Source organism: Macaca fascicularis, chromosome 3 (genome assembly GCF_037993035.2).
Source record: "Macaca fascicularis isolate 582-1 chromosome 3, T2T-MFA8v1.1".
Taxonomy (NCBI): domain Eukaryota; kingdom Metazoa; phylum Chordata; class Mammalia; order Primates; family Cercopithecidae; genus Macaca; species Macaca fascicularis.
In genome coordinates this window covers 59,494,111-59,519,263 of record NC_088377.1, presented here as the reverse complement: position 1 = coordinate 59,519,263, position 25,153 = coordinate 59,494,111, and the positions used below count along the sequence as shown (strand labels likewise).

The 25,153-nt window shown below is 41.7% G+C and overlaps 1 protein-coding gene across 6 annotated transcripts in view; it reads left to right on the top strand.

Annotated features, from left to right (window-relative positions):
• Nucleotides 1–25,153, top strand: part of LOC102133005 (S-adenosyl-L-methionine-dependent tRNA 4-demethylwyosine synthase TYW1) — a 254,181-nt gene that overhangs the window by 33,586 nt on the left and 195,442 nt on the right. For 5 of the 6 annotated variants that reach the window (XM_065541834.1, XM_005549423.4, XM_065541832.2 and 2 more), the window contains 2 exons: nucleotides 17,721–17,838; nucleotides 23,561–23,613. In XM_065541834.1, the coding sequence (XP_065397906.1) occupies nucleotides 17,721–17,838; nucleotides 23,561–23,613 (171 nt within the window). The remainder of the gene's footprint in view (nucleotides 1–17,720; nucleotides 17,839–23,560; nucleotides 23,614–25,153) is intronic. The other variant, XR_012432333.1, reaches the window with a different exon arrangement.

Sequence of the window (25,153 nt, the reverse complement as noted above, 5' to 3'; positions counted from 1 at the left end):
GTGTGTGTGTGTGCATATATATATATAAATAGTATTTTCTAGCTATGTTCACTGAAAGGACTTTGCATGTTCTGACATCGATTCTCTGGCACCAAATGGGTACCTTGTAGTTCAGTTCAATTCTGATATGTCTTACCCAGAGTTAGTGTCTGACTGCATAGGTTTAGGGCACAGTCCTATAGAAGACTGCCCTGACTTCAGATACCAGCTGGAAGTCTCACAGCTACCTACTCTTTTGCCGGAATGACTCACAGAATTCCCCGAAAGCTCTATACTTAAGATTGCTGGTTTGGTTTTTGTTTTTTGACGTTTTTGAGACAGGGTCTCACTCCTTCATCCAGGCTGAAGTACAGTGTTGTGATCATGGCTCACTGCAACCTTGAAATCCTGGGCTCAAGGGATCCTCCCATCTTGGCCTCCCGAGTAGCTGGGACTACAGACATGCACCAACACGCCAAGAACATTTTAAATTTTTTTGTAGAGACAAGGTCTCGCCATGTTGCCCAGGCTGATCTAGGTTGCAGTTTTATTATAAAGGCCACAGATCAGAAACGGTCAAATGGAAGACATACTCTTGGGCAAGGTCTAGGGAATGGGCATGAGGAAGAGACATGGAGCTTCTGTGTCCTCTCCTCTGGGAATCCAGGCACATCAGTGTGTTCCTCAACCAGGAAGCCCCACTGAGCTTCAGTGTCCAGGGTTTTTGTTGGTGTCCCATCATGCAAGCACGACTGGTTAAATCATTTGGTAGTTGATTAAGCTCAATCTCCAGTGAACTTCTTTTCCTCAAAGGTCAGGCTGGCCCTAAATTCTAATCCTCTAATCACGTGATTTCTTTCTGGTGATCAGCCTTCATCCTGAATCTGTTACTTAGGAAATGCCAAGGTTTTCTAAAGCTATGTATCAAGAACCAGGGTCAAAGACCAGATATATGTGGCCAGGTGTGGTGGCTCATCCCTGTAATCCCAGCACTTTGGGAGTTTGAGGCAGGCAGATCACCTGAGGTCAGGAGTTCAAGACCAGCCTAACCAACATGGTGAAACCCCTCGCTACTAAAAAAAAATACAAAAATTAGCTGGGCGTAGTGGTACGTGCCTGTAATCCCAGCTACTCAGGAGGCTGAGGCAGGAGAATCGCTTGAACCCGGGAGGTGGAGTTGCAGTGAGTTGAGATTGCACCATTGTACCGTGCCTGGCCCAGATATATTCTTTATTGTGCCACAGACCCAGAAATAATGAATGTATTAAGCACTCAGATCTTGTTTTTCTGAATACCGTTCCTTATAATAAAGGGCTTGTTTCAGGACTGGCGAAAGAAGGGTAACAGATGAGCCCTGGAACATCTTATTGAACAAGTGGGGCCTCAGAGACTTATGGAGACCTGCCAAAAAGACATAGGAACCAACTCAAAGGGTTTCTTACAGGCCAAACTTGGAACAATTTGAGCTTCAAAAAGATTAATGAACATAATAGATTATATTACATCAAATAAAAAAAGAAATTAGTCAGCCGGGTGCGGTGGCTCACACCTGTAATCCCAGTACTTTGGGAGGCTGAGGTGGGCGGATCACCTGTGGTCAGGAGTTCGAGACCAGCCTGGCCAACATGGTGAAACCCCCATCTCTACTAAAAATACAAAAATTAGCCAGGCGTGGTGGCACACACCTGTAGTCCCAGCTACTGGGGAGGCTGAGGGAGGAGAGTCACTCGAACCTGGAAGGCGGAGGTTGCAGTGAGCTGAGATTGTACCATTGCACTCCAGCCTGGGCAACAGAGCAAGATTCCTTCTCAAAAACAAAACAAAACAAAACAAGTTGATTTAAGCAACGATTGTGTGAAATGTCTTTGGGGAATAGATATTCAATGTCTCAAAATACCATCCCACAAACTAAACCAACTAGAAATGAGGAATGAGTGGGGAAAACCCCCCATATATTAGTTTCTAATTTCAGAGGGATTAGAAACTAATCCCTCTGATTACAAATGGAGAGATCAGGGGATTCCCACCTATACTAAGCAACCACATTTAGCATCATCGTTTCTGATAAAATTGGACTCAAGTTCCTCCTGATATGATGTATATAGCAAGACACACACACATCATCATCTGTGTAGTTTTGCATCAAAAAATGTTTGGCTTGAATCTTATCATGGGGAAACAATCAGACAAATCCAGTATTTGCCACAAGCCTTTTAGATTCTGTAAATGTCAATGTCATAAACAATAACAACAAAAAAACATGGTGAGGCGATCACCATTCTAGGATTAAAAGAGACAATGTGGCTCACGCCTGTAATCCCAGCAGTTTGGGAGGCTGAGGCAGGTGGATCATGAGGTCAGGAGATCAAGACCATCCTGGCTAACCTGGCTAACTGTGAAACCGCATCTCTACTAAAAATTGAAAAAATTAGCTGGGCGTGGTGGCAGGTGCATGTAGTCCCAGTTACTCTGGAGTCTGAGGCGGGAGAATGGCGTGAACCCAGGAGGCGGAGCTTGCAGTGAGCCAAGATTGTGCCAGTGCACTCCAGCCTGGGCGACAGAGCGAGACTGTCTCAAAAAAAAAAGAGACGGCCGGGCGCGGTGGCTCAAGCCTGTAATCCCAGCACTTTGGGAGGCCGAGGCGGGCGGATCACAAGGTCAGGAGATTGAGACCACAGTGAAACCCCGTCTCTACTAAAAATACAAAAAATTAGCCGGGAGCGGTGGCGGGCGCCTGTAGTCCCAGCTACTCAGGAGGCTGAGGCAGGAGAATGGCGGGAACCCGGGAGGCGGAGCTTGCAGTGAGCCGAGATCGCGCCACTGCACTCCAGCCTGGGCAACAGCGTGAGACTCCGTCTCAAAAAAAAAAAAAAAAAAAAAAAAAAAAGACAATGAAAAGAGACCCCAAATGCATTTTGTAAATTTTAGTCTTCGATCAAAGAGAAAAGACCATTGTTTGGACATTTTGGGAAATTTGCAGTGGGTTTTTTGGTTTATTTTTTATTTTTGGAGACAGGGTCTCACTCTGTCACCCAGCGTATTTGTTAGCTGCTGTTTTGGATCTCCATAGGGTTTGGGAGCAGCTGCAGGGAGGCAGGACAGATAAAGAGAAGTAATCTGGACGTGCTGAATCACGCATGTAATCCCAGCACTTTGGGAGGCCGAGACGGATGGATCACTTGAGCTCAGGAGTTTGAGACCAGCCTGGGCAACATAGCGAAACCCAGTCTCTACCAAAAATACAAAAGCAAAAATCAGCCAGGTGTGATGCGCCTGTAACCCCAGCTACTCAGGAGGCTGAGGCAGGAGAATCGCTTGAGCCTGGGAGGCAGAGGTTGCAGTGAGCTGAGATCGTGTCACTGCACTCTAGTCTGGATGACGGGAGTTAGACCCTGTCTCAAAAAAAAAAAAGGAAAAGTGAAAGTTCTTACTTGATCACTGCTGTCATAGATGTCTTTGTGCTCTCTCTCCTAGTCATGTGTTTTGAGTTGACTCTCTTTCCAGGGAATGTTTTCATGGCTTCTTAGGAGATACTTGCTATGACCATCTCCCTGGCAGGTCCCTTGCCCTGAGCAAAATGTACTCTGAGAAGCTGAGAGGTGTACTTCTTTTTCTTTTTCCTTATTTTTTGAGCCCATTTCCTGGCAGTATACCTTTTCTATACTTCCCGGAAGTATACCTTTGTTTTTTTTTTTTTGAGATAGAATCTTACTGTCTCATCCAGGCTGGGGTGCAGTGGCACAATCTCAGCTCACTGCAACCTCTGCCTCCCAGGTTCAAGCGATTCTCCTGTGTAAGCCTCTTGAGTAGCTGCTATTACAGGTGTGCACCACCACGCCTGGCTAATTTTTGTATTTTTAGTAGAGACGGAGTTTCACCATGTTGGCCAGGCTGGCCTTGAACTCCTGACCTTAGGTGATCCGCCTGCCTGAGCCTCCCAAAGTGTTGGGATTCCAGGTGTGAGCCACCGTGCCTGGCCAAGAAGTATACTGATGGCTGCTTAGTCCCTCCTCTGTGCCCTGCCTCTCTGGCTTCTCTTTTGAAATCTGTCACCTGCTCTCTGCTTTACTTGACCAATGGGTCAGGATCTGAGATCTCCCTCGTCCCCATCCTGCTGTCAGGGGAACACTCCTGAGTTCTTTATTTGGAGGGGACAGGCCAATTCCTACCCAGCAGTAGTGCTCACTTGCTAATGCAAGTAGCTGATCTGTTTGCTTCTAAATTTCCTGGGCGGCAGCCATACCTCAATCTGTAATCCTCTGAGGGCGGGGGATACAGAGCAACTTCTTTGAGAGGCTGGGATTGGCACTTTTCTTGTGGGGCTAGAGATAAGAGGCTGACAGCTCCCTGCAGCCTCTCTCCTTTTGAGAGAAAAGTACCTTACCAACATTCTCCAGAGAAATCTTCGAAAACCCTGTCTCATTACCTCCATTCTCTACTCTTTCATCTCCATGATCTGGGGGAGCCTTTTTTTTTTTTTTTTTTTGAGATGGAGTCTTGCTCTGTCACCAAGGCTAGAGTGCAGTGGCATGATCTTGGCTCAGTGCAACCTCCGCCTCCGGGGTTCAAGCAGTTCTCTGCCTCAGCCTCCTGATAAGCTGGGATTACAGGCAGCTGCCACTATGCCCGGCTAATTTTTGTATTTTTAGTAGAGACGGGGTTTCACCATCTTGGCCAGGCTAGTCTTGAACTCCTGACCTCATGATCTGCCTGCCTCGGCCTCCCAAAGTGCTGGGATTACAGGCGTGGGCCGCTGCACCCGGCTGCGGGAGCCATTTTTAATGTTGTAAAACTGTTTCTTAGATATTTCTTTGAGAGATTTTAACTTGATCTGATCTTCTCTTTGTAGTATCATTTAATTAATTAATTAATTTTTATTTTTTGTTTTTTTTTGAGATGGAGTCTTGCTCTGTTGCCCAGGCCGGAGTGCAGTGATGCAATCTCAGCTCACTGCAACCTTCTCCTTCTGGGTTCAAGTGATTCTCCTGCCTCAACCTCCCAAGTAGCTGGAATTACAGACGTGTGCCACCACACCTGGCTATTTTTTGTATTTTTTTTAGTACAGATGGGGTTTTGCCATGTTGTCCAGGCTGATGTCAAACTCCTGGCCTCAAGTGATCCACCTGCCTTGGCCTCCCAAAGTGCTGGGATTACAGTCATGAGCCACCGCGCCTGGCCTCCTTTAATTTAAAACCCTGTTTACATGTGTTTAAAAATTTCACAGACAGCAGTCCTCTGTTCCTGTTTTTCCTGGATCCGCTTTTCATAGTAACCACAGTTTTCACAATATTCTTCCAGGTATTTTATTGCCCTTTATAAACACATTTATGTTTTGTTATAATTTTGTTTTTTGGCTACACAAATGGGATCATTTTGTACTCCTGGTCTGCAGACTGCTTTTCTTTCCCTTTAACGTGACAGTTTTCTGGTCCTGTCATATTAGATGAATTCAATGTAAGGTTCATTTTAAGGTAGTTCGTTATGATGTCCCACAATTTATTTGGCTCTTGTTCATTAACATTGAGGTGTTTTCTCATTTTTGTAATGGATACTCTTGCTCATATTTTTTTTTATGGCTGATATAAACTTATCTGAAGAGTAAATTCCTAAAATTGAAATTCTGGCATCAAAGGGAATTCGTAGTTTTGATATTTCCAAATTGCCTTGTAAAAGTTGCAAAAAGTTTCCCTTCTGCTTCCATTGTAGAAGAGAATTGAGAGTACCTGTTTCTCTATATCCGAGGTGTTATCAGTCTTTCAAATCTTGCCAATCTGAAAAATAGTAGCTTTGTGTTAATTTGCATTTTTAAAATTGTGAGTGAGATTGGATGCATTTTGTGTTTATTGTTCATTTGCCTTTTTTCTTTTCCTGTGAAACATTTCTTTCTTTCTTTTTTTTTTTTTTGGGATGGAGTCTTGCTTTTTTTTTTTTTGAGATGGAGTTTCACTCTGTCGCCCAGACTGGAGTGCGGTGCCGCTGTCTCACTCGCTGCAACCTCCACCTTTCAGGTTTGAGCTATTCTCCTGCCTCAGCCTCCCAAGCAGCTGGGACTACAGGTGCACGCCACCACACACCCCCTAAGGTTTTGTGCTTTTAGTAGAGATGGGGTTTCACCGTGTTAGCCAAGATGGTCTTGATCTCCTGATCTTGTGATAGGCCCTCCTCGGCCTCCCAAAGTGCTGGGATTACAGGTGTGAGTCACTGTGCCCGACTGGTTCTATTGTTCTTAAGTCCGAGGCTCCCACTGTCCTCTGGTCAGTATAATTTTGTTTGTTTGTTTGTTTGTTTTGAGATGGAGTCTTGCTCTGTCACTCAGGCTGGAGTGCGGTGGTGCAATCTCAGCTCACTGCAAGCTCCGCCTCCCGGGTTCACGCCATTCTCCTGCCTCAGTCTCCCAAGTAACTGGGATTACAGGCGCCTGCAACCATGCCTGGCTAATTTTTTGGTATTTTTTAGTGGAGACGGGGTTTCACCGTATTAGCCAGGATGGTCTCGATCCCTTGACCTCATGATCCACCTGCCTCAGCCTCCCAAAATGCTGGGATTACAGGTGTGAGCCACCGCGCCCAGCCAATTTTTTTTTTTTGAAATGGAGTCTCGCTGCGTCGCCCAGGTTGGAGTGCAGTGGTGCGATCTCGGCTCACTGCAACCTCCGCCTCCTGGGTTCAAGCATTTCTCCCATCCCAGCCTCCCGAGTAGCTGGGATTACAGGCATGTGCCACCATGCCTGCCTAATTTTTGTATTTTTTGTAGAGATGGAGTTTTCACCATGTTGGCCAGGGTGATTTTGAACTCCTGACCTCAAGTGATCCACCGCCTCGGCCTCCCAAAGTGCTAGGATGACAGGCATGAGCCACCAGTCCTGGCCTTGCTTAGATGTTTTAAATTTGCTTATACATTTTCTTAGAGTTGGTCATTTGATGTGCTTTCAAGTTTTCTGCTCTTATAATTAACACTGGTCTGAGACTTTTCTTACTTTTGAAAGATGTATGAATGTTTTCCTACATTTACACATTCCCCATATTGATATGGTGGGTCAAAGTGAATGTGTAATGTTATGACTCTTCATTAAAAATCTGAGTAATTTTCATCGGTGGAATTGTCTTAAAATGATGCATGAGATAGCTAATTTAGAGATTTTTGTATTTTCTGCCAGGTTAAGCTTTATTTAAAAGCTTTGTTTAGCTGGGTGCAGTGGCTCATGCCTGTAATCCCAGCACTTTGGGAAGCCTAGGTAGGTGGATCGCTTGAGCTCAGGAGTTTGAGACCAGCCTGGGCAACATGACGAAACCCTGTCTCTACAAAAAATACAAAAATTAGCTGGGTGTGATGGTGCATGCCTGTAATCCCAGCTACTGGGAGGCTGAGGTGGGAGGATCGCTTGAGCCTGGGAGGTGGAGGTTGTAGTGAGCCAAGATCATGCTACTGCACTCAAGCCTGGGTGATAGAGCGAGATCCTATCTCAAAAAAAAAAAAAAAAAAAAAAAAATTAAAAACTTTGTTTATAGTGGGTGAAGAGTTTGGGGTAATTTATGGGTATGTATTTTTCTTTGCTTTGTCATCTTATGGCCATTAGAGGGCACTGGAGAAAACATTAATGAAGGTTTCGGACATCCATGTACATTATTTTTTGAAATGTAATGAATTTGGGCTTTATGAGCTTTAAGCAGCTGGTTTGTGATATTTCAGCTTTCTCATAAAAATCTCTCATAAAATCATCAGATCTTTGGGAAAAGTACCTATTTTTTTCCAACTTTAGTATGACACGAAAATAAGCTGTCAGTTTTCGTTTTTCAGGATTGTTAGGTTACAGCAGTGTGTTCAAATAGATCTTGTTTTCGATTTATATGGGATATGGGATACTAAACTTGGCAATGGAGGTTTTACTGTTTGGCTTTTCTTTTCCTTTTCTTTTTCTGGCATTTTCTTTTTTCTTTTTTTTCTTTCTTTTTTTTTGACAGTCTCGCTGTGTCGCCTAGGCTGGAGTGCAGTGGCCAAATATCGTCTCACGGCAACCCCCCACCTCCCGGGTTCACGCAATTCTTTTGCCTCAGCCTCCTGAGTAACTGGGATTATAAGCGCCTGCCACCACGCCTGGCTAATTTTTGTATTTTCAGTAGAGACAGCGCCTCGCCATGTTGGCCAGGCTGGTCTTGAACTTCTGACCTCAGGTGATCCACCTGCCTCAGCCTCCCAAAGCGCTGGGATTACAGGTGTGAGCCACTGAGGCTGGCTTTTTCTGGCATTTTCTTTGGGGCTGGTTCACATGTATTCTCTGAGTGCTTTCCACATGATCATCCATGACACACCACATGAAATTGCCTTAGTTGTTACTGTTGGGGGAAGTAGTATGTGCCAGTGCTTAAGAGTTGGGCTGAAGCACTGTCATTTTAAGACTGGTTTTTGAGTAATACTAACTTTCATGGAGTCATATGTCTCAGCTTGTGTATGTGGACAAATTATTTTACCCCTCTGTGCTTCCATTTTCTCATTTGTAATGTGGGATATAATAGTATCTGCCTTGTAAAGTTCTTATGTAGATTAAAACAGTTAATCCAGCCACATTGTATTTTCTTGTATAGTAGTTAATATATTTTTTATATAATAATACTATATTTTAATTCTAATTATATTCTAATTCTATTAGAATTAATATATAATCATTTTAGAATTAATTGTATAACAATTATATAATTATATTAGAATTAATTGTATAACAATTATATAATTATATTAGAATTAATTATATAACCATTATATAATCATATTAGAATTAATTATATAGCAAGTATATAATCATATTAGAATTATATAATAATTATATAATTAGAATTAGAACATATTAACTAATTATTCTAATATAATTATATATTATTAGTATAATATACAATTAGAATTAGAATATAATATTAACTAATTATTCTAATATAATTATATATTAGTATAATATATATAATTAAAATTAGAATATAATATTAACTATTATTCCAATGTAATTAGAATATATTAACTATAATAGTTAATAATTAGAATATAATATTAACTTATATAAGAATATGTCTTCAAATAGGATAGATTTGGTCCTACCAAAACACCACCATGGTATTCTACTTCCCTCCCTTTGTAGTAATATCTAAGACTTCTAGGACTGAAGATAATTTGAAGGATGAAAGTAGTTTCTAAGAACTAGAGCACTAAACTTTGAAACACTGGAATGTTAGGGAGACAGATGGAGATGTCGGGGGAATGGGGTGTTAGGGGTGGCATGTTTGGGAAACCCTAAACAGTTTGGTGTGCCTAGAGTTGAGTAGGGATAGGGATGTGTGGAGCTGTGACATAGAGAAGGAAGATGGGGTAGGATCCTAGGGGCTTCTCAAGTCCTGCAGTGGAGGGCTGAGCTTTCTCCTGAAGGCAGTGGGAGGCAGTGGGAGGCAATGTGACTTGATTGAATAGGAGAATGGGTTAGGGGGTGTGGGGAGAGAGGAGAGTTCCAGTGTAGGTTTAAAATACTAGGAGGCTGGGTGCAGTGGTTTATGCCTGTAATCCCAGCACTTTGGGAGGCTGAGGCTGGTGGATCACCTGAGGTCTGGAGTTCAACATCAGCCTGGCAAACATGGTGAAACCTCATTTCTACTAAAAATACAAAAGTTAGCTGGATGTGGTGGCACACGCCTGTAATCCCAGCTACTCGGGAGGCTGAGGCAGGAGAATCTCTTGAACCTGAGAGAAGGAGGTTTCAGTGAGCCGAGATTGTGCCTCTGTACTCTAGCCTAGGCAATAGCCTGAGACAACCCTGTCTCAAAAAATAAAGGAAAAAAGGAGAAATCAAAATACAGACTAGATTATCTCACTCAATCCTCACAGTGACCTTGAGATAATCATACTATTATTATCTGCAATTTAGCATTTCACAGATAAGCAACTGAGGCTTAGGTTAAGCAATTTGTTGATCGTCAGGTGGCTGGTAAATTGACGGGCTCAAGCCTGGACTCCATCTGTCTGTGTCACTCCTCTTGGCTGCCTCCCCAGGGAAAAGTGTTTCTCAGAAGAGAAGTTGTAGTGTTTAGAGAACCACGAGTCAGGAGGAGCCTGATAATTTTTATATTGTTTATTTTCTCTTTCTCTTATGTTGTGATTTGTAAATGTAAAGCCTATTGCTACTTATTTTTTTTTTTTTTCCTGTAGTAAATAAATGTTGCTAAATGCTCCCCACAGCAATGTTCTGGCTAAGCAGACAAACACTAACATCAGCATCATTAATTTTGGAAATAAATGGCAAATGCCTGACGGTTACTCACTGGAGAAACATTTCAATTTACCAGCTATTTAAATTGCAGAAGGATCTCAGTATGTCCAGTTCTGATTATAAAGTTCTATTGGTATTGCAGTGGAATAACAGGAAGCTAGTTTCAGAATTATTTTTAAGGCTTTGGAGTGTTTACTTCACCTAGAGACAGGAGGTGATATGCTTTCAAGCCCAATATGCTGCCCTTAAACCGTCTGGACTCACCATGGTCTCTGTAGCTAGGAGCACTTAACAATGAGTCCCCACGTTATCTTGTTAAGGTAGGTTATCCAAAATAGAATTACTGTGTCAGAGTAAAGCTCTTCACACGCTTGGACACACTGCTTTTCCACAAGTTCAAAAGGCATTTTTAGAATCCAGTATATACAAAATCTTTGAGTAATGGTGAAAATTGGTCATTTTAAAACTGAACCATGACCAGTGAGTGATATGTTGGAGATTCATTTATTAAAGAAATAGGATTCTAAATGTGGGGTTAAATTACAGCAGAAGTTATTAAATATTAATTTTTTTTTACTGTGACTCTTTTTCAGTGATATAATTAATTTTATTAGTTTAGATTAATATTAAAACTCTACTTCATGTATAATTAAACATAAAGAAGAGTTTTTTTTTTTTTTTCTTTTTCTTTTTTGAGATGGAGTCTTGCTTTGTTGCCCAGGTGTGATCTCAGCTCACTGCAACCTCCGCCTCCCAGGTTCAAGTGATTCTTCTGCCTCAGCCTTCCGAGTAGCTGGGACCACAAGCGCATGTCACCACACCTGGCTGATTTTTGTATTTTTAGTTGAGGTGGGGTTTCATCATGTTGGACAGGCTGGTCTTGAACTTCTGAGCCCCAAGTGATCTGCCCGCCTTAGCCTCCCAAAGTGCTGGGATTACAGGCGTGAACCACCACGTCCGACCTGAGTTTTTAATATTGAAAGTTACCAGGTTTAGAATTAGTTACTGAAAGAAGTGTGGTCTAAATTTCCAGGTCTAGAAATAGCTGTCTGATAGTTTGGAGGCATTTCTTCATTTATTCAACCAACATTTTCTGAATGCCCACCTTGTGCGGGCATGGCTCCAGGCCTAGCCAGCTTGACTGTCTAGAAAAATGACCTCTAGAGAATTTGGGCATTCTATAGCCAATCTTTTATTTGAGACAGAGTCTGTTGCCCAGGCTGGAGTGCAGTGGTGCCATCTCGGCTCGTTGCAACCTCTGCCTCCCGGATTCAAGTGATTCTCGTGCCTCAGCCTCCCCAGTAGCTGAAATTACAGGCCTTTGCCACCACACCCGGCTGATTTTTGTATTTTTAGTAGGGATGGGGTTTCACCATGTTGGCCAGGGTGATCTCAAACTCCTGACCTCAGGTGATCCACCCACCTCCGCCTCCCAAAGTGCTAGGATTGCGAATATGAGCCACCACTCCCAGCCTAGCCAACCTTTTCTAGAAGATTGATAAGAAAAGGAATCACATGATGGTAAAAAAAAAGGATCAAACAATCAGAAAGACTCTTTCCTGGGAGAAATGTATGTTTTGGTAAAAAAGCTTGTTTCTCGTAAAACTCCTGTTTGTCAGTTTCCAACTATATAGCATTTTAAAGTCTTTAGCACATCAGTTTTTTGCCTTGTTTTTATCGTAGGCAAAATCGGGTGGTACTGTGGTTTCTGGGACGATGGTATCAAAATGAATTAAGTAGTATTGTATGATTTAAAAAAAAATTTTTTTACTTTTAGAGACAGGGTCTTGCTTTGTAACCCAGGCTGGAGTGCAGTGCTGTGATCATAGCTCACCGCAGCCTTGAACTCCTGGGCTCAAGTGATTCTGCCACCTCAGCCTCCCAAGTAGCTCGGATGACAGGCACGTGCCACCACACCTGGCTAATTAAAAAAAATTTGCCAGCCGCAGTGGCTCACACCTGTAATCCCAGCTCTTTGGGAGGCCGAGGCAGGTGAATCACGAGGTCAGGAGATCGAGACCATCCTGGCTAACACGGTGAAACCCCGTCTCTACTAAAAAAAAAATACAAAAAAATTAACTGGGTGTGGGGGCGGGCACCTGTAGTCTCAACTACTGGGGAGGCTGAGGCAGGAGAATGGTGTGAACCCAGGAGGCGGAGCTTGTGGTGAGCTGAGATCACGCTGCTGCACTCCAGCCTGGGAGACAGAGTGAGACACCGTCTCAAAAAAAAAAAAAAAAAAAAAATTTGTTTTTTTTGTAGAGCTGGGATCTCACTCTGTCGCCCAGGCTGGTCCAACTTCTTGGCTCAACCAAATCTTCCTGCCTCGGTCTCCCAAAGTCCTGGGTTTACAGGCATGAGCCACTGCACCCAACCAGTATTGTATGATATTTAAAACAAAAACAAACAAACAAAAAACATTAGTACCACTGCTTTATTCCTATTACTCTATAAGATTCATGTAGTCCTGTCAGTTTGTAAAGAACGTTTTGTGTATTCGTTGCGATTTTCATAAGTGCTTAGGAAGTTGGCTTATAATTGGCTTTCCTGTTTGCATGTCAGGCCACTGCAGCTTGGCTAGGACATGAGTTTTGTTTCAAGGCAAGTGTGATGGGTATGGGAGATGGGAGGAATGGAAGTGGAGGTTGGAGACAGGGAGACCGTTTAGTTTGGCTTTTGCTGTCGTCCCTTAGGAGAAATCAAGGCCATGGACAAGAACGGTGGCATTGTAGGTGGAGAGAACAGTTATGTTAGGAAATGAAACCCTAGAACTGTTTTACTGGGCAATGGGCTTACTGCTGGATGTAAATAGAAACCAATACCATGGCACTGGCTTTGGAAAAAAGAAAGGCTTTATTGGGAGTCGACTGGCAAGGAGATAGGAAGAAACACTCAAATCTGTCTCCCTGAGCTGGAGACTGGAGCAGATGTTATAGGCAGAAGGATTACCATGAGGCAGTATAATTAGTGAAGTGTGATCTGATTGGATCTTGCAACAAAGTGATGCCAGGAGGTGTGATTTGATTGGAGCATGCCGTGAGGCGATGCCAAGGCATGATCTGATTGGCGCATGCCCTGAGGTGATGCCGAGGCTTGCTTCTTAATTCTCTCTTTTCCCTGATCCTAGCCCTTTGGTTCTGCCTGTGGTTGACTTTTTAGTTCTGATTGCCTCTGGTGTCACACATTGGGCACACTGGGTTCATCTGTGCTCGAGTTACCTGACCTACAACCTGGGGGTTCATGGCAACTGAAATACAGCTTACAAGTTTACTACATGTAATTGAACCAGATTGGGCTGGTTATGTGGTTACAGAATTTGGCCACTCATCTTTAAATGGGATGGTACAGGAGAGGAAGAAATCAAGGTTGGCTGATTCTGGGATCTTACTTATTTCTATTTAGGTCATGTAACAACTATAAATGAATAAATACACAAAACTATATGGGTTGTTGTATTGTTATATTCTGGGCAGAGAGTAAACAGTGTCTGCACCTAGCAGATTAGAGTTAGAATTTGAATGGTGCATTAAACTCCCTTGCGGAGTATTATAAACCATTACATTTCTTTTCAGAAGCGAAGTTACTACTGCATATGGAAGATAGGATTGAGCTGCCTTAGAGGGAAGGAATGATGAATTTTGTTTGTCCTGAGTGCTCAAGACGTTTAATCATAGCCCTTATGACTGACTCTGGGGTTGCAACACTCACATTTTATAATAGATACTTTCTCTAGTGAAGGGACAGGGACAGTATTCCATGGCCGTCCTTTGGAGTCTGTTCATTTTGTAGGGGCCAGAAGTCTCTGTTTAAAACCCCAAGAGAAGGCCGGGCGCGGTGGCTCAAGCCTGTAATCCCAGCACTTTGGGAGGCCGAGACGGGCGGATCACGAGGTCAGGAGATCGAGACCATCCTGGCTGACACAGTGAAACCCCGTCTCTACTAAAAAAATACAAAAAAACTAGCCGGGCGAGGTGGCGGGCGCCTGTAGTCCCAGCTACTCGGGAGGCTGAGGCAGGAGAATGGCGTGAACCCGGGAGGCGGAGCTTGCAGTGAGCCAAGATCACGCCACTGCACTCCAGCCTGGGCGGCAGAGCGAGACTCTGTCTCAAAAAAACAAAAAACAAAACAAAACAAAACAAAACAAAAAACCCCAAGAGGATATCTGTGGAGCTTTGGGCACAGTGGTCAGAGGCCAGTGTCATGGGCCTGGGTCCAATTTTGGATTTATTTGGCCTTTGGGTTAAGCAAATAAGCCGTGATGTTTTGTGGTGACAGAGGCTTTTGAGGGCAAATACTGCCATCTCTCATCAATTTTTTGCATGATTTGTGGAGGAATTATAGAGACTTGCTATAGAATTGCTTCAGAGAATTTAAATGCTTTCAAGGTTGAGATTTGTTCGTTTTGCTTCACCACAAGACTTCTTTATCAAGCTCACACTTTTGCTTTTAGATTAAAAAAACAAAACAAACTACTTGGGTAGCTGAGGCGGGAGGATCACTTGAGCCCAGGAGTTTGAGACCAGCCTGGGCAACGTAGGGAGGCCTCATTTCGGAAAACAAAAGGCAAAGGATTCCTTCTATTTTAAACTATCTTAACAAAATAATAACTGGAGCCTTTTTATTTGTATAAAAGGCCTAGCATTAAACTAATTACATTTATTGGAAGAACAAATGATTGATGTTTGTTTATGAATTTTTTCAGCTCCATCCAGTAATGTGTAATTAAGAACTCTATTACTGGAAGCCAAAATGTTCATTTGCCTTGCATTTTGATTATATTTAGTAATTTGGAATGCTGACTTTTAGGACAGATAGGACTTAATGTGGCTTTTTTTTTTTTTTTTTCTCATTTGGTACATTTGATTCTCTAAAGTACTTTTTTCACTGATTTCCTATTTCAGAGCATGTCCCTGAAGTAACAGAGAATGTAGAGATATTGACTCCAAATTTCATTTACTTTCTGTGAGTGTTAATTTTTTTTTTTTTTTTTTTGAGGCAGAGTCTCTCTCTGTCGCCCAGACTGGAGTGCAGTGATGCAATCTTGGCTCACTGAAACCTCCGCCTCCTGGGTTCAAGCGATTCTCTTGTCTCAGCCTCCCTAGTAGCTGCGATTATAGGTGCCCGCCACCATGCCTGGCTAATTTTTGTATTTTTAGTAGGGACGGGGTTTTACCATGTTGGCCAGGCTGGTCTCGAACTCCTGACCTCAGGTGATTCCCCCTGCCTCGGCCTCCCATAGTACTGGGGTTACAGGTGTGAGCCGATGTGCCCGGCCAAGTGTTAAAAATTTTAATCTTGTTTTACATTTTATGTATGGGGAACATTGAATGTTCTCAGAAGTACACAGAGTGATATAGTGAATTCTTATTACCTATTGCCTGGCCTCATCAACCAGCAACTTACGGGCCATCCTCCCCCAAGTACCCTTTGTATACCCCCTTCTGTTTTAGTTTGAAGCAGATCTGAGATCTCATCTGTGAGATATTCTCACGTTAAAGTAGAAGAGGTGTTACGGTGAGTCCATTCACTTATTCACCTGGGGGCTGGATGGCTGGACATTTAAAATAGGCACCAGGGGTGGTCTGGGGCTTAGTGGTAGGACCACTGCCAAAATGAGTTATTGTGAATTTCTGCAGCTGTCAGTAAGATTTGATGAGTATCTCCCCTAAAGTCTAACACAGATCTTGTGTGTTGTCTCTGAAATTATTATTTAGCACTCTACCATTCCCAAAAAGATAGGGAGATATATTTTAAAATATACACAAATAAACGTTTAAAAAGAGAGGAAGAAATCAATTGAAAGACGGAATGGGCCGGGCGCGGAGGCTCAAGCCTGTAATCCCAGCACTTTGGGAGGCCGAGACGGGCGGATCACGAGGTCAGGAGATCGAGACCATCCTGGCTAACCTGGTGAAACCCCGTCTCTACTAAAAAATACAAAAATCTAGCCAGGCGAGGTGGCGGGCGCCTGTAGTCCCAGCTCCTCGGGAGGCTGAGGCAGGAGAATGGCGTGAACCCAGGAGGCGGAGCTTGCAGTGAGCTGAGATCGCGCCACTGCACTCCAGCCTGGGCGACAGAGTGAGACTCCGTCTCAAAAAAAAAAAAAAAAAAGAAAGACGGAATGAGGGTCATCTTGTCATATCAAGCCAATTACAATGAATAGAAGACCAGAATGGTGCAAGGTTTTGTAACAGTAATCAAAGGTGTGCTGGTGAAATTTCCTGGTGGCCAAAGTCAACATGAAACACAATCAATTTTATATTATCCTTTGGATTTCTTAAGTGTTTCTTTTTCTATCACTGAAGAAAAATATCCTGCATGGGATCTTCTAGAAGCGGACATTGGCCAGGAGTTTCAGACCAGCCTGGCCAACATGGCGAAACCCTGTCTTTACTAAAAATACAAAAAAATTAGCCGGGCATGGTGGTGCACGCCTGTAGTCCCAGCTACTCGGGAGGCTGAGGCATGAGAATTGCTTGAACCTGGGAGGCGGTGGTTGCAGTGAGCCAAGGTCGTGCCCCTGCACTCTGGCCTGGGTGACAAAGTGAGACTCCGTTTCAAAAAATAAAATAAAGGAGAAGGAGCCATTGGGAAGGCTGTTGGTGGTAGTGGGGTGACTTGGTCTCTGAGCTGATGGCTCTCAGGGTACCTTCGAGTACTTTTTTCACTTGTTTTGGGGGTTTAGAGATGTAATACCAGCAGCAGCTATAATTTATTGAACGCCTATTATACATCAGGGGTTGTGCTGTGATTTTATTTCATTTAACCTTCAACATATTTCTTCTCTATTGCTATTGTTATTTTTTTCCCTTTTCAGGTGAGGAAATGGAAATTCAGAGAAAATAAGCAACTTGCTGAAGTTAGGCAGCTATCTGTACTCAGATTGCTGAAAATGTTTGACACTTAGATAAGTGAATTGTAGATTTATGGTTTTTGGGTGTGTATGTTTGAGTATATAGTTACTTTAAACAAGAGCATCTTGGCATGTCTTTAGATTATTGTCTCATTGTGAGTGTGTTCACTTTGGAGAGGATGGGTTTTGTGGGCCATGGTTCATAACAGCCCTTTTTAAAAAAAAAATTTAAAAATTATTTATAATTATTTATTTTTTGAGATGGAGTCTTTCTCTGTTGCTTAGGCTGGAGTGTGGTGGTGTGATCTCGGCTCACTGCAACTTTCACCTTCCGGGTTCAAGTGATTCTCCTGCCTCAGCCTCCTGAGTAGCTGGGATTACAGGTGTGAGCCACCATCCCCAGCTAATTTTTGTATTTTTAGTAGAGATGGGGTTTTGCCATGTTGGCAGGGCTGGTCTCAATCTCCTGACCTCAGCTCATTGGCCTGCCTTGGCCTCCCAAAATGCTGGGATTACAGGCGTGAGCCACCGTGCCCGGCCTCATAATGGACCTTTTTTCTGATGCTAGGTGTTCATGATTGTGCTGTTATTTACATTGCACATTGCCAATTCTGGATTTCATTCTTTTTTATTTTAATGCAGAGAGAAAAGGAACAGCAGGAAGAGAAGTCTGGTTTGTTCAGGAACATGGGGAGGAATGAAGATGGTGAAAGAAGAGCTATGATAACTCCTGCTCTCCGAGAAGCCCTTACTAAACAAGGTGAAAATCTTCAAGAATTGTTATATGACTATAGTCTTAGGCATTCTAATGTAATACCTAGAATGAAGTCTCTGTCTAGTTAGCTCAGCAGCTGTTCATAGCGGCAGATATAGCAGGCTAAAGATTCACCTTCTTATTTCTGCGGATCGCTTCTGTTGGCTGCCTGGACCAGTGAGTTACCTTTTTGCTTAGTTTATTGGGATATTACTATTAGTGTGGGTCAAGTTCACAGATCAAAAGTGCTGTCATTGGGAAAGCTATTAAAAATGCATAGAAAAGCTCATATGATATGAGACGGGGTTAATTAGAAGTGTTTTATGTAGAGTCGTCGTATCTGGATTTTTGTGGTCTTACCTTACTAAGGAGGTTATAGTTGCATGAGTGAGTAATAATACTAGTTTCCTGTGGAAGAAACAGTAGTAAAATGGGAATCAGTAGACCTACCTCCTTTCCTCCTTCCCCCTCCCCACTTCCCCTCTGTATTTATGAGAGACCTTTTATGTGACAGTCTGACAATGCAGAGAAACACAGGAAACTGTATCTTCTTCAAGGAACCGTCAGTCTGGTGCACTAGAGAAATATATATATATATATATTTGTATTTTAATATCTTTGTCTATATTTTAATTAGGGTAGATTATATTAATGTGATTTCATTATAGATTTAAATTTATCTTGCTATTTTCTATTTCATCTGCTTTTTGATTTCCCTTTTCCTGTTTTTCTGTGTTCTTTCAAATTAATTCAATTTTTAAAAATGACTCTATTTTATATTTTTTTGCTTACTAGCAATAACATTTTTGCTAATAGTTGCTCAAGGTTTTACACTATTCCTCTTTTTTTTTTTTTTTTTTTTTTTGGAGACAGAGTCTCTTTCACCCAGTCTGGGGTGAAGTGGCATGATCTTGGCTCACTGCAACCTCTGCCTGCTGGGTTCAAGTGATTCTCCTGTCTCAGCCTCCTGAGCAACTGGAACTAGAGACTATGCCACCATGCCCAGCTAATTTTTTCGCCATGTTGGCCATGCTGGTCTTGAACTCCTGGCCTCAAGTGATCTGCTGCCTCAGCCTCCCAAAGTGCTGGGATTACAGGTGTGAACCACTGCACCTGGCCTACACTTTACTTTATCACTTCATAGTATATCTTTGAGTGATGTTATCTCACTTAATGTGTAGAAGAACCTTACAATACTATACTTCCATTATTTCTTTCTTAACCTGTATGTAATTTTTATCACACATTTTACTTTTACTTTTGTTTTTTAGTTGAGTAGGGTCTTGCTCTTTTGCCTAGGCTAGAGTGCAGTGGTATGACCATTGCTCACTATAGCCTTGAACTCCTGGGCTCAAGGAATCCTCCTGCCTCAGCCCCCTGCACAGCTGAGACTACAGGTATAAACCAGCACACTGAGTGTTTTATGTATCCTCTAAAGCCTACACTTTATTATTATTTTTTCTTCAACAAAAATATCTATTTTTATGTTTAATTCAATCAAAGCATCTATTATGTACTAAAGATTTATATATTTACAATCTTAGAATCTCATATATTTACTTATATAGTTACCATTTTCGGTACTCATGTAGTTGCCATGTTCTATTCATGTAGATCTGTGTTCCGTCTGGTATCCTTTTCCATCTGCCTGAAGGACTACTTGTGTTTTTTTTTTTTTTTTTTTCTCTCATTTAAATTTACCTGTGGCAACTCCAAGGACTTTTTAAACATCTCTTATAGTGCAGGTTTGTTGGTGATGAGTTCTTTCAGCTTTCATATATTTGAAAATGGCTTTACTTGGCCTTCATTTTCTATCACTGTGTCTTCAAGTTTAGTAATTTTTTGCTGAATATAGAATTGTAGGTTGACAGCAGTTTTTTCTTTCAGTACTTTACGGATGTTACTCCACTGTCCTCTTGCTCACATTGCTTCTGATTAGAGTTCAGCAATCAGTCATCCTTTTGTTTGTTCCTTTAAATAGGATCCTCCTTCTCCCAACCCCCTGCTACTTGGAAGATTTTCTCTTAATGCTGATTTTGAGCATTTTCATTATAATGTGCCTCAGTGTAGTTTTCTTCGTGTTTTTTTTATTTGGGTTTTGTGGATTTATGGTCTTCATGAAATTTGGACAAATTCTGGCCATTATTTCTTCAAATATTCCCCCCTTCACCCACTTGCTTCCTAGAAGACTACAATTATATGTGTAATAATAGCCTGCTTGAATTTGATCTACAACTCATTCATGTTCTATTCATTTAAAAAAAATTCTTTCTTCTGTCTCACTTTTCATTTTGGATAGTTTCTATTGCTATGTTTTCAAGTTCAGTAATCTTCTGTAATGTCTCATCTTCCATTAATCCTATTTAATATAGTTTTCAACTTAGACATTGTAGTTTTCATTTCTAGAAGTTCAGTTTGGGGCTTTTTATATTTTCCATATCTATTACCTTTTTGAGCCTGTAGAATACAGTTATAACTGTTTTATTGTCCTAATCCGCTAATGTCTTTGTCATTTCTGGATCAGCTTTGGTTGATGGATTTTTTTTCCTCATTGGTCATGTTTTCCTATCTGTTTGCATGCTTCATATCTTTGATTGGATGTCGGACCTAATTTTACCTTATTAGGTACTGGATATTTTTATTTTTATTATTTATTTATGTATTTTTGAGACGGAGTCTCACTCTGTCGCCCAGGCCAGAGTGCAGTGGCGCGATCTTGGCTCACTGCAACCTCTGCCTCCTGGATTCAAGCGCTTCTCCTGCCTCAAGTGATTCTCCTGCCTCAGCCTCCTGAGTAACTGGGCGCCCACCACCACGCCTGGCTAATTTTTCGTATTTTTAGTAAAGATGGGATTTTACCTTGTTAGCCAGGATGGTCTTGATCTCCTAACCTCCTGATCTGCCCACCTTGGCCTCCCAAAGTGTCGGGATTACAGGCGTGAGCCACCGCACCTGGCCTGGATATTTTTATATAAACACTCTTATAAACAGTTTTTTGTTTTTTTTTTTCTGGGATGAGGTTAAGTTACTTGGAAATAATTTGAGCTTTATATCTTACTTTTATAGCTTCTTAGATGATGAGACAAGAGCCGGCTCAGTATAGGGCTAATTATTCCTCACTATTGAGGCAAAACGCTTCTATGTAGTCTACCTAATGCCTTGTGCATCTTTAGATTTATAGTCTGACTGTCAGAAACAGTTACAATTCTCAGCCTGCTGTAAGCATCAGGCATTACCCCAGTCCTTCCCTTCCTCTCTCCCTCTTTTCATTTGGGATAGTTTCTTTTTTTTTGTTTTTTTTTTTGAGATGGACTTTCGCTTTTGTTGCCCAGTCTGGAGTGCAGTGGTATGATCTCAGCTCACCGCATCCTCCTCCTCCAGAGTTCAAGCGATTCTCCTGCTTCAGCCTCCCTAGTAGCTGGTATTACAGGCATGTGCCACCATGCCTGGCTAATTTTTGAATTTTTAATAGAGGCAGGGTTTCACCATATTGGTCAGGCTGTTCTTGAACTCCTGACCTCAGGTGATCCACCTGCCTCCGCCTCCCAAAGTGCTGGGATTACAGGCGTGAGCCACCACACCCATCCCATTTGGGATAGTTTCTATCACTGTGTCTTCAAGTTCTGTAATTGTTTCTTCTCTAAATGTCTAGTCTTCCAGAAATGGTTCTTTCCCATCCTTGAGTAGTGTTTCTCTTCTGAATGTGCTAAATAGTACTTGGGCAAATACTTGAGAGAAATCCCCTGTAGACTCTTGGAGTCTCTTCATAGGTTTCATCTCTCTAGCTTTCAATCCTGCAAACTGTAGCCACCTTTGTCATCTGTTCCATTTTCCAAACTCAAGAGTCCACTGGGCTTCGCTTGGGTAGTCTCTCTTTGCTACATGGCCTAGAAGGTTTCCAGACAGTAAGCCGAGGTAACGGGAGGGCTCACCTTAATTTTTTCCTATCTCTATGGAATCACCATCTTTTGTTGCCTGATGTCTCATGTTCTGAAATCTGTTGTTTCATATATTTTGTCCATTTTTTGGTATTTCAGGTAGGATTGTAAATCCTCTCTGTTACTCCATCTTGGCTAGAAGCAGAATTCCACACAATGATTTTCAGCAGTTGTACACTGTTGGCTTATATTTGTGCTGTGGTCAACTACAGATCTCTCCATCCTGTAATGTACAGTTTTTTTCTTTACCTAAATGCAAAATTTATAGAAACCTATGTATCTTGGGAGAGAAAAATACAAAGAGTTAATGTTGTAGAGGATGATTTCTATGATAGTATGAACAATATAATATGGAATTCCAAGAGAAGAACTAGAATTTCCTCTGGGGATCTTTTAAATGCATATTTGGTATCAGAGATTAGTTATTCAATTGGACTCAGTTCCACCTTCGAGTACATAAGCAGTCCTTTGTTTATTTATATGCAAGGTGTTTACATAAATGTAGAAGAGGATAAAAGACAAAGCCCTGTAAATGTCGCCACTGGAGACTTGTAATCCAAATTGACATTGCTCCAATAATCATCACAGTGTGAATATGGATGTTTAACCAGCCACTGATCCACTTATGCTATCATCCAGACTGTATTTCTCCATTTGCCTTATTTGCCTGCAAGAGTCTTTTTGTGTGAGCGACTCATGATAATTGTGGCTTATTACCTGAAGCCTCATGAGAAACGGTATTGAATGCTTTCTGAAATCAGAATGTACTACTTGTTTGTACTACTAGTTTGTTTAAAAAGGAAATGAGATTACTTTGGCCTGGCTTTTTCCATGCTTTTCATGTCCTATGTAGCTCAAAAATGTGAAATGATAGGTTGTACGGCTACTGAGAATTCACATTTCAGATGTAGTTCCTAGAATTTGATTTTTCTGTCTTTGGGTCAACATTACTTTGTTTTAATCTCCCATTGACACCTGGTTCTTCATCTTCTTTCAAAGATTACTGATGATAGCTCCCCATTCATTCATTTGAAATATATTATTACTTTTGTTTTATGGCCCAGCATGCCGTTCATTTTTATAAATGTTTCACTGGTCCATGAAAAGAATGTAAATTCTGTAGTTGGTGAGTGCAGGGCTCTGTGTATTTTTAGTCCAGTTTATGTGTTGTGTTGCTTACATCTTTTAGAGTTTTACTGAGTTTTTACCTATGAGATCTGTTAGATACAGAGAGGTTAAAATCTCCTCATATAATTTTTGGATTAATTTATTGTTTCTTGATTGGGTGCGGTGGCTCATGCCTGTAATCCCAGCACTTTGGGAGGTGGAGATAGATGGATCACTTGAGGACAGGAGTTTGAGACCAGCCTTGCCAACATGGTGAAACCCCATTTCTACTGAAAATACAAACAAATTATCCTGGCAGGGTGAAGCACAACTGTAGTCCCAATTATGCAGGAGGCTGAGGCATGAGAACCGATTAAACCCAGGAGGCAGAGGTTGCAATGAGTTGAGATTGCAACACTGCACTCCAGCCTGGACGACAGAGTGGGACTGTCTTTAAAAAAAAAAAGAAAGATCATTTCTTTATGTATTTTGAGTCTATGTTATTAGATACATATACATTTTAAATTGTTTTCTCATCTTGCTGAATTAAATCTTGTTTTCTGCCATGGGTTGGTTGACTGCAATAATTTAGCAAAAAAAAAAAATTTGCTAAATTTTAATGTCACTTTTTGATATGACACTTTGGATCAGTCCAACTTTGTGTTCCCTGCTTTTCCACTCAGGTTATCAGTTGATTGGGAGCCACTCTGGGGTGAAGCTTTGCAGGTGGACAAAGGTATTTTTTTTGTTTTTATTAAGTATGTCTATTATATGCAACTTTTAAATAGCTATTTTTATACACTGTCAATAAATTTACTATTTAGAGGTACAATTTACATTTAATATGCACAGATTTTTAAATGATTTTTTAAAATGAGTTCAGCAAATTCTGATAGATGGTAGACCCTATATTCACCAACTCCAATTAAGATATAAGCTGTTATCCCCACCCCAATGAATTTATTGTGCCCATTTCCAGTCAATAACTCCCTTTCCCTAGGGAATTATTGTCCTAATTGCTATTATTGTTATTTAGTTTTGCTTTTTTAGAATTTCATAAGAGTGGCCAGGTGCAGTGGCTCACGCCTATAATCCCGGCACTTTGGGAGACCAGGTGCACGTATCATTTGAGGTCAGGAGTTCGAGAGCAGCCTGACCAAAATGGTGAAACCCTGTTTCTACTAAAAACACCAAAATTAGATGTGGTGGTGGGCGTCTGTAATCCCGGCTATTCGGGAGGCTGAGGCAGGAGAATCGCTTGAACCTGGGAGGTGGGGGTTGCAGTGAGCCCAGATCACGCCACTGCACTCCAGCCTGGGTGATAAGAGTGAGACTCCGTCTCAAAAAAAAAAAAAAAAAAAGATAAAGAATTTCCTAAGAGTGGAATCATGTAATGTGGAGTCTTTTGCAACTGTCTTCTTAAACTCAACATATTTTTGAGATGCATCAGTGTCGTATCATGTAACATGTATCAGTAGTTCATTCACTTTTATTGCTCAGTAGTATGCCATTATATGAATATACCAGTTTTTAAAAATCCGTAAATAGACATTTGGTCTGTTTTTAGTTTTTGGCTATTATGAAAAAAAGTACTGTGAGCATTCTTCACAAGACTTGGTGAATGTGAATTTCAGTTTTCCTTGGGTAAATGCCTAGAAGTGCAATTGTTAAGTCACAAAGTCGGTATATATTTAACTTTAGAAGAAACTCCCAAACTGTTGTCAGTGTGGTTGTACTACTTTATACTTGCTCAGCAATTTATTAAAGTTCCATTTGTTACACATTCTCACCATCCTATGGTATTGTCTTTTAATTTTAGGCATTTTCATGGTTGTGAAATGGTACTTCATTGTGGTTTTTTTTTTTTTGCTTTTTTTTTTTTTTTTTTGAGGTGGAGTCTCCCTCTGTTGCCAGCCTGGAGTACAGTGGTGCAATCTCGGCTCACTGCACCCTCCACCTCCAGGGTTCAGGTAATTCTCCTGCCTCAGCCTCCCGAGTACCCACCCAGCTAATTTTTGTATTTTTATTAGAGATGGGGTTTCACCATGTTAGCCAGGATGGTCTCGATCTCCTGACCTCATGATCCGCCCACCTTGGCTTCCCAAAGTGCTGGGATTACAGGTGTGAGCCACCACACCCGACCCTCATTGTGGTTTTAATTTACATTTTGCTGGCGATGGTTGATGGGTAGGAACTTTTTTTTGTTTGTTTTTTGAGACAGAGTCTCGCTCTGTCACCCAGGCTGGAGTGCAGTGGTGCGATCTTGGATCACTGTA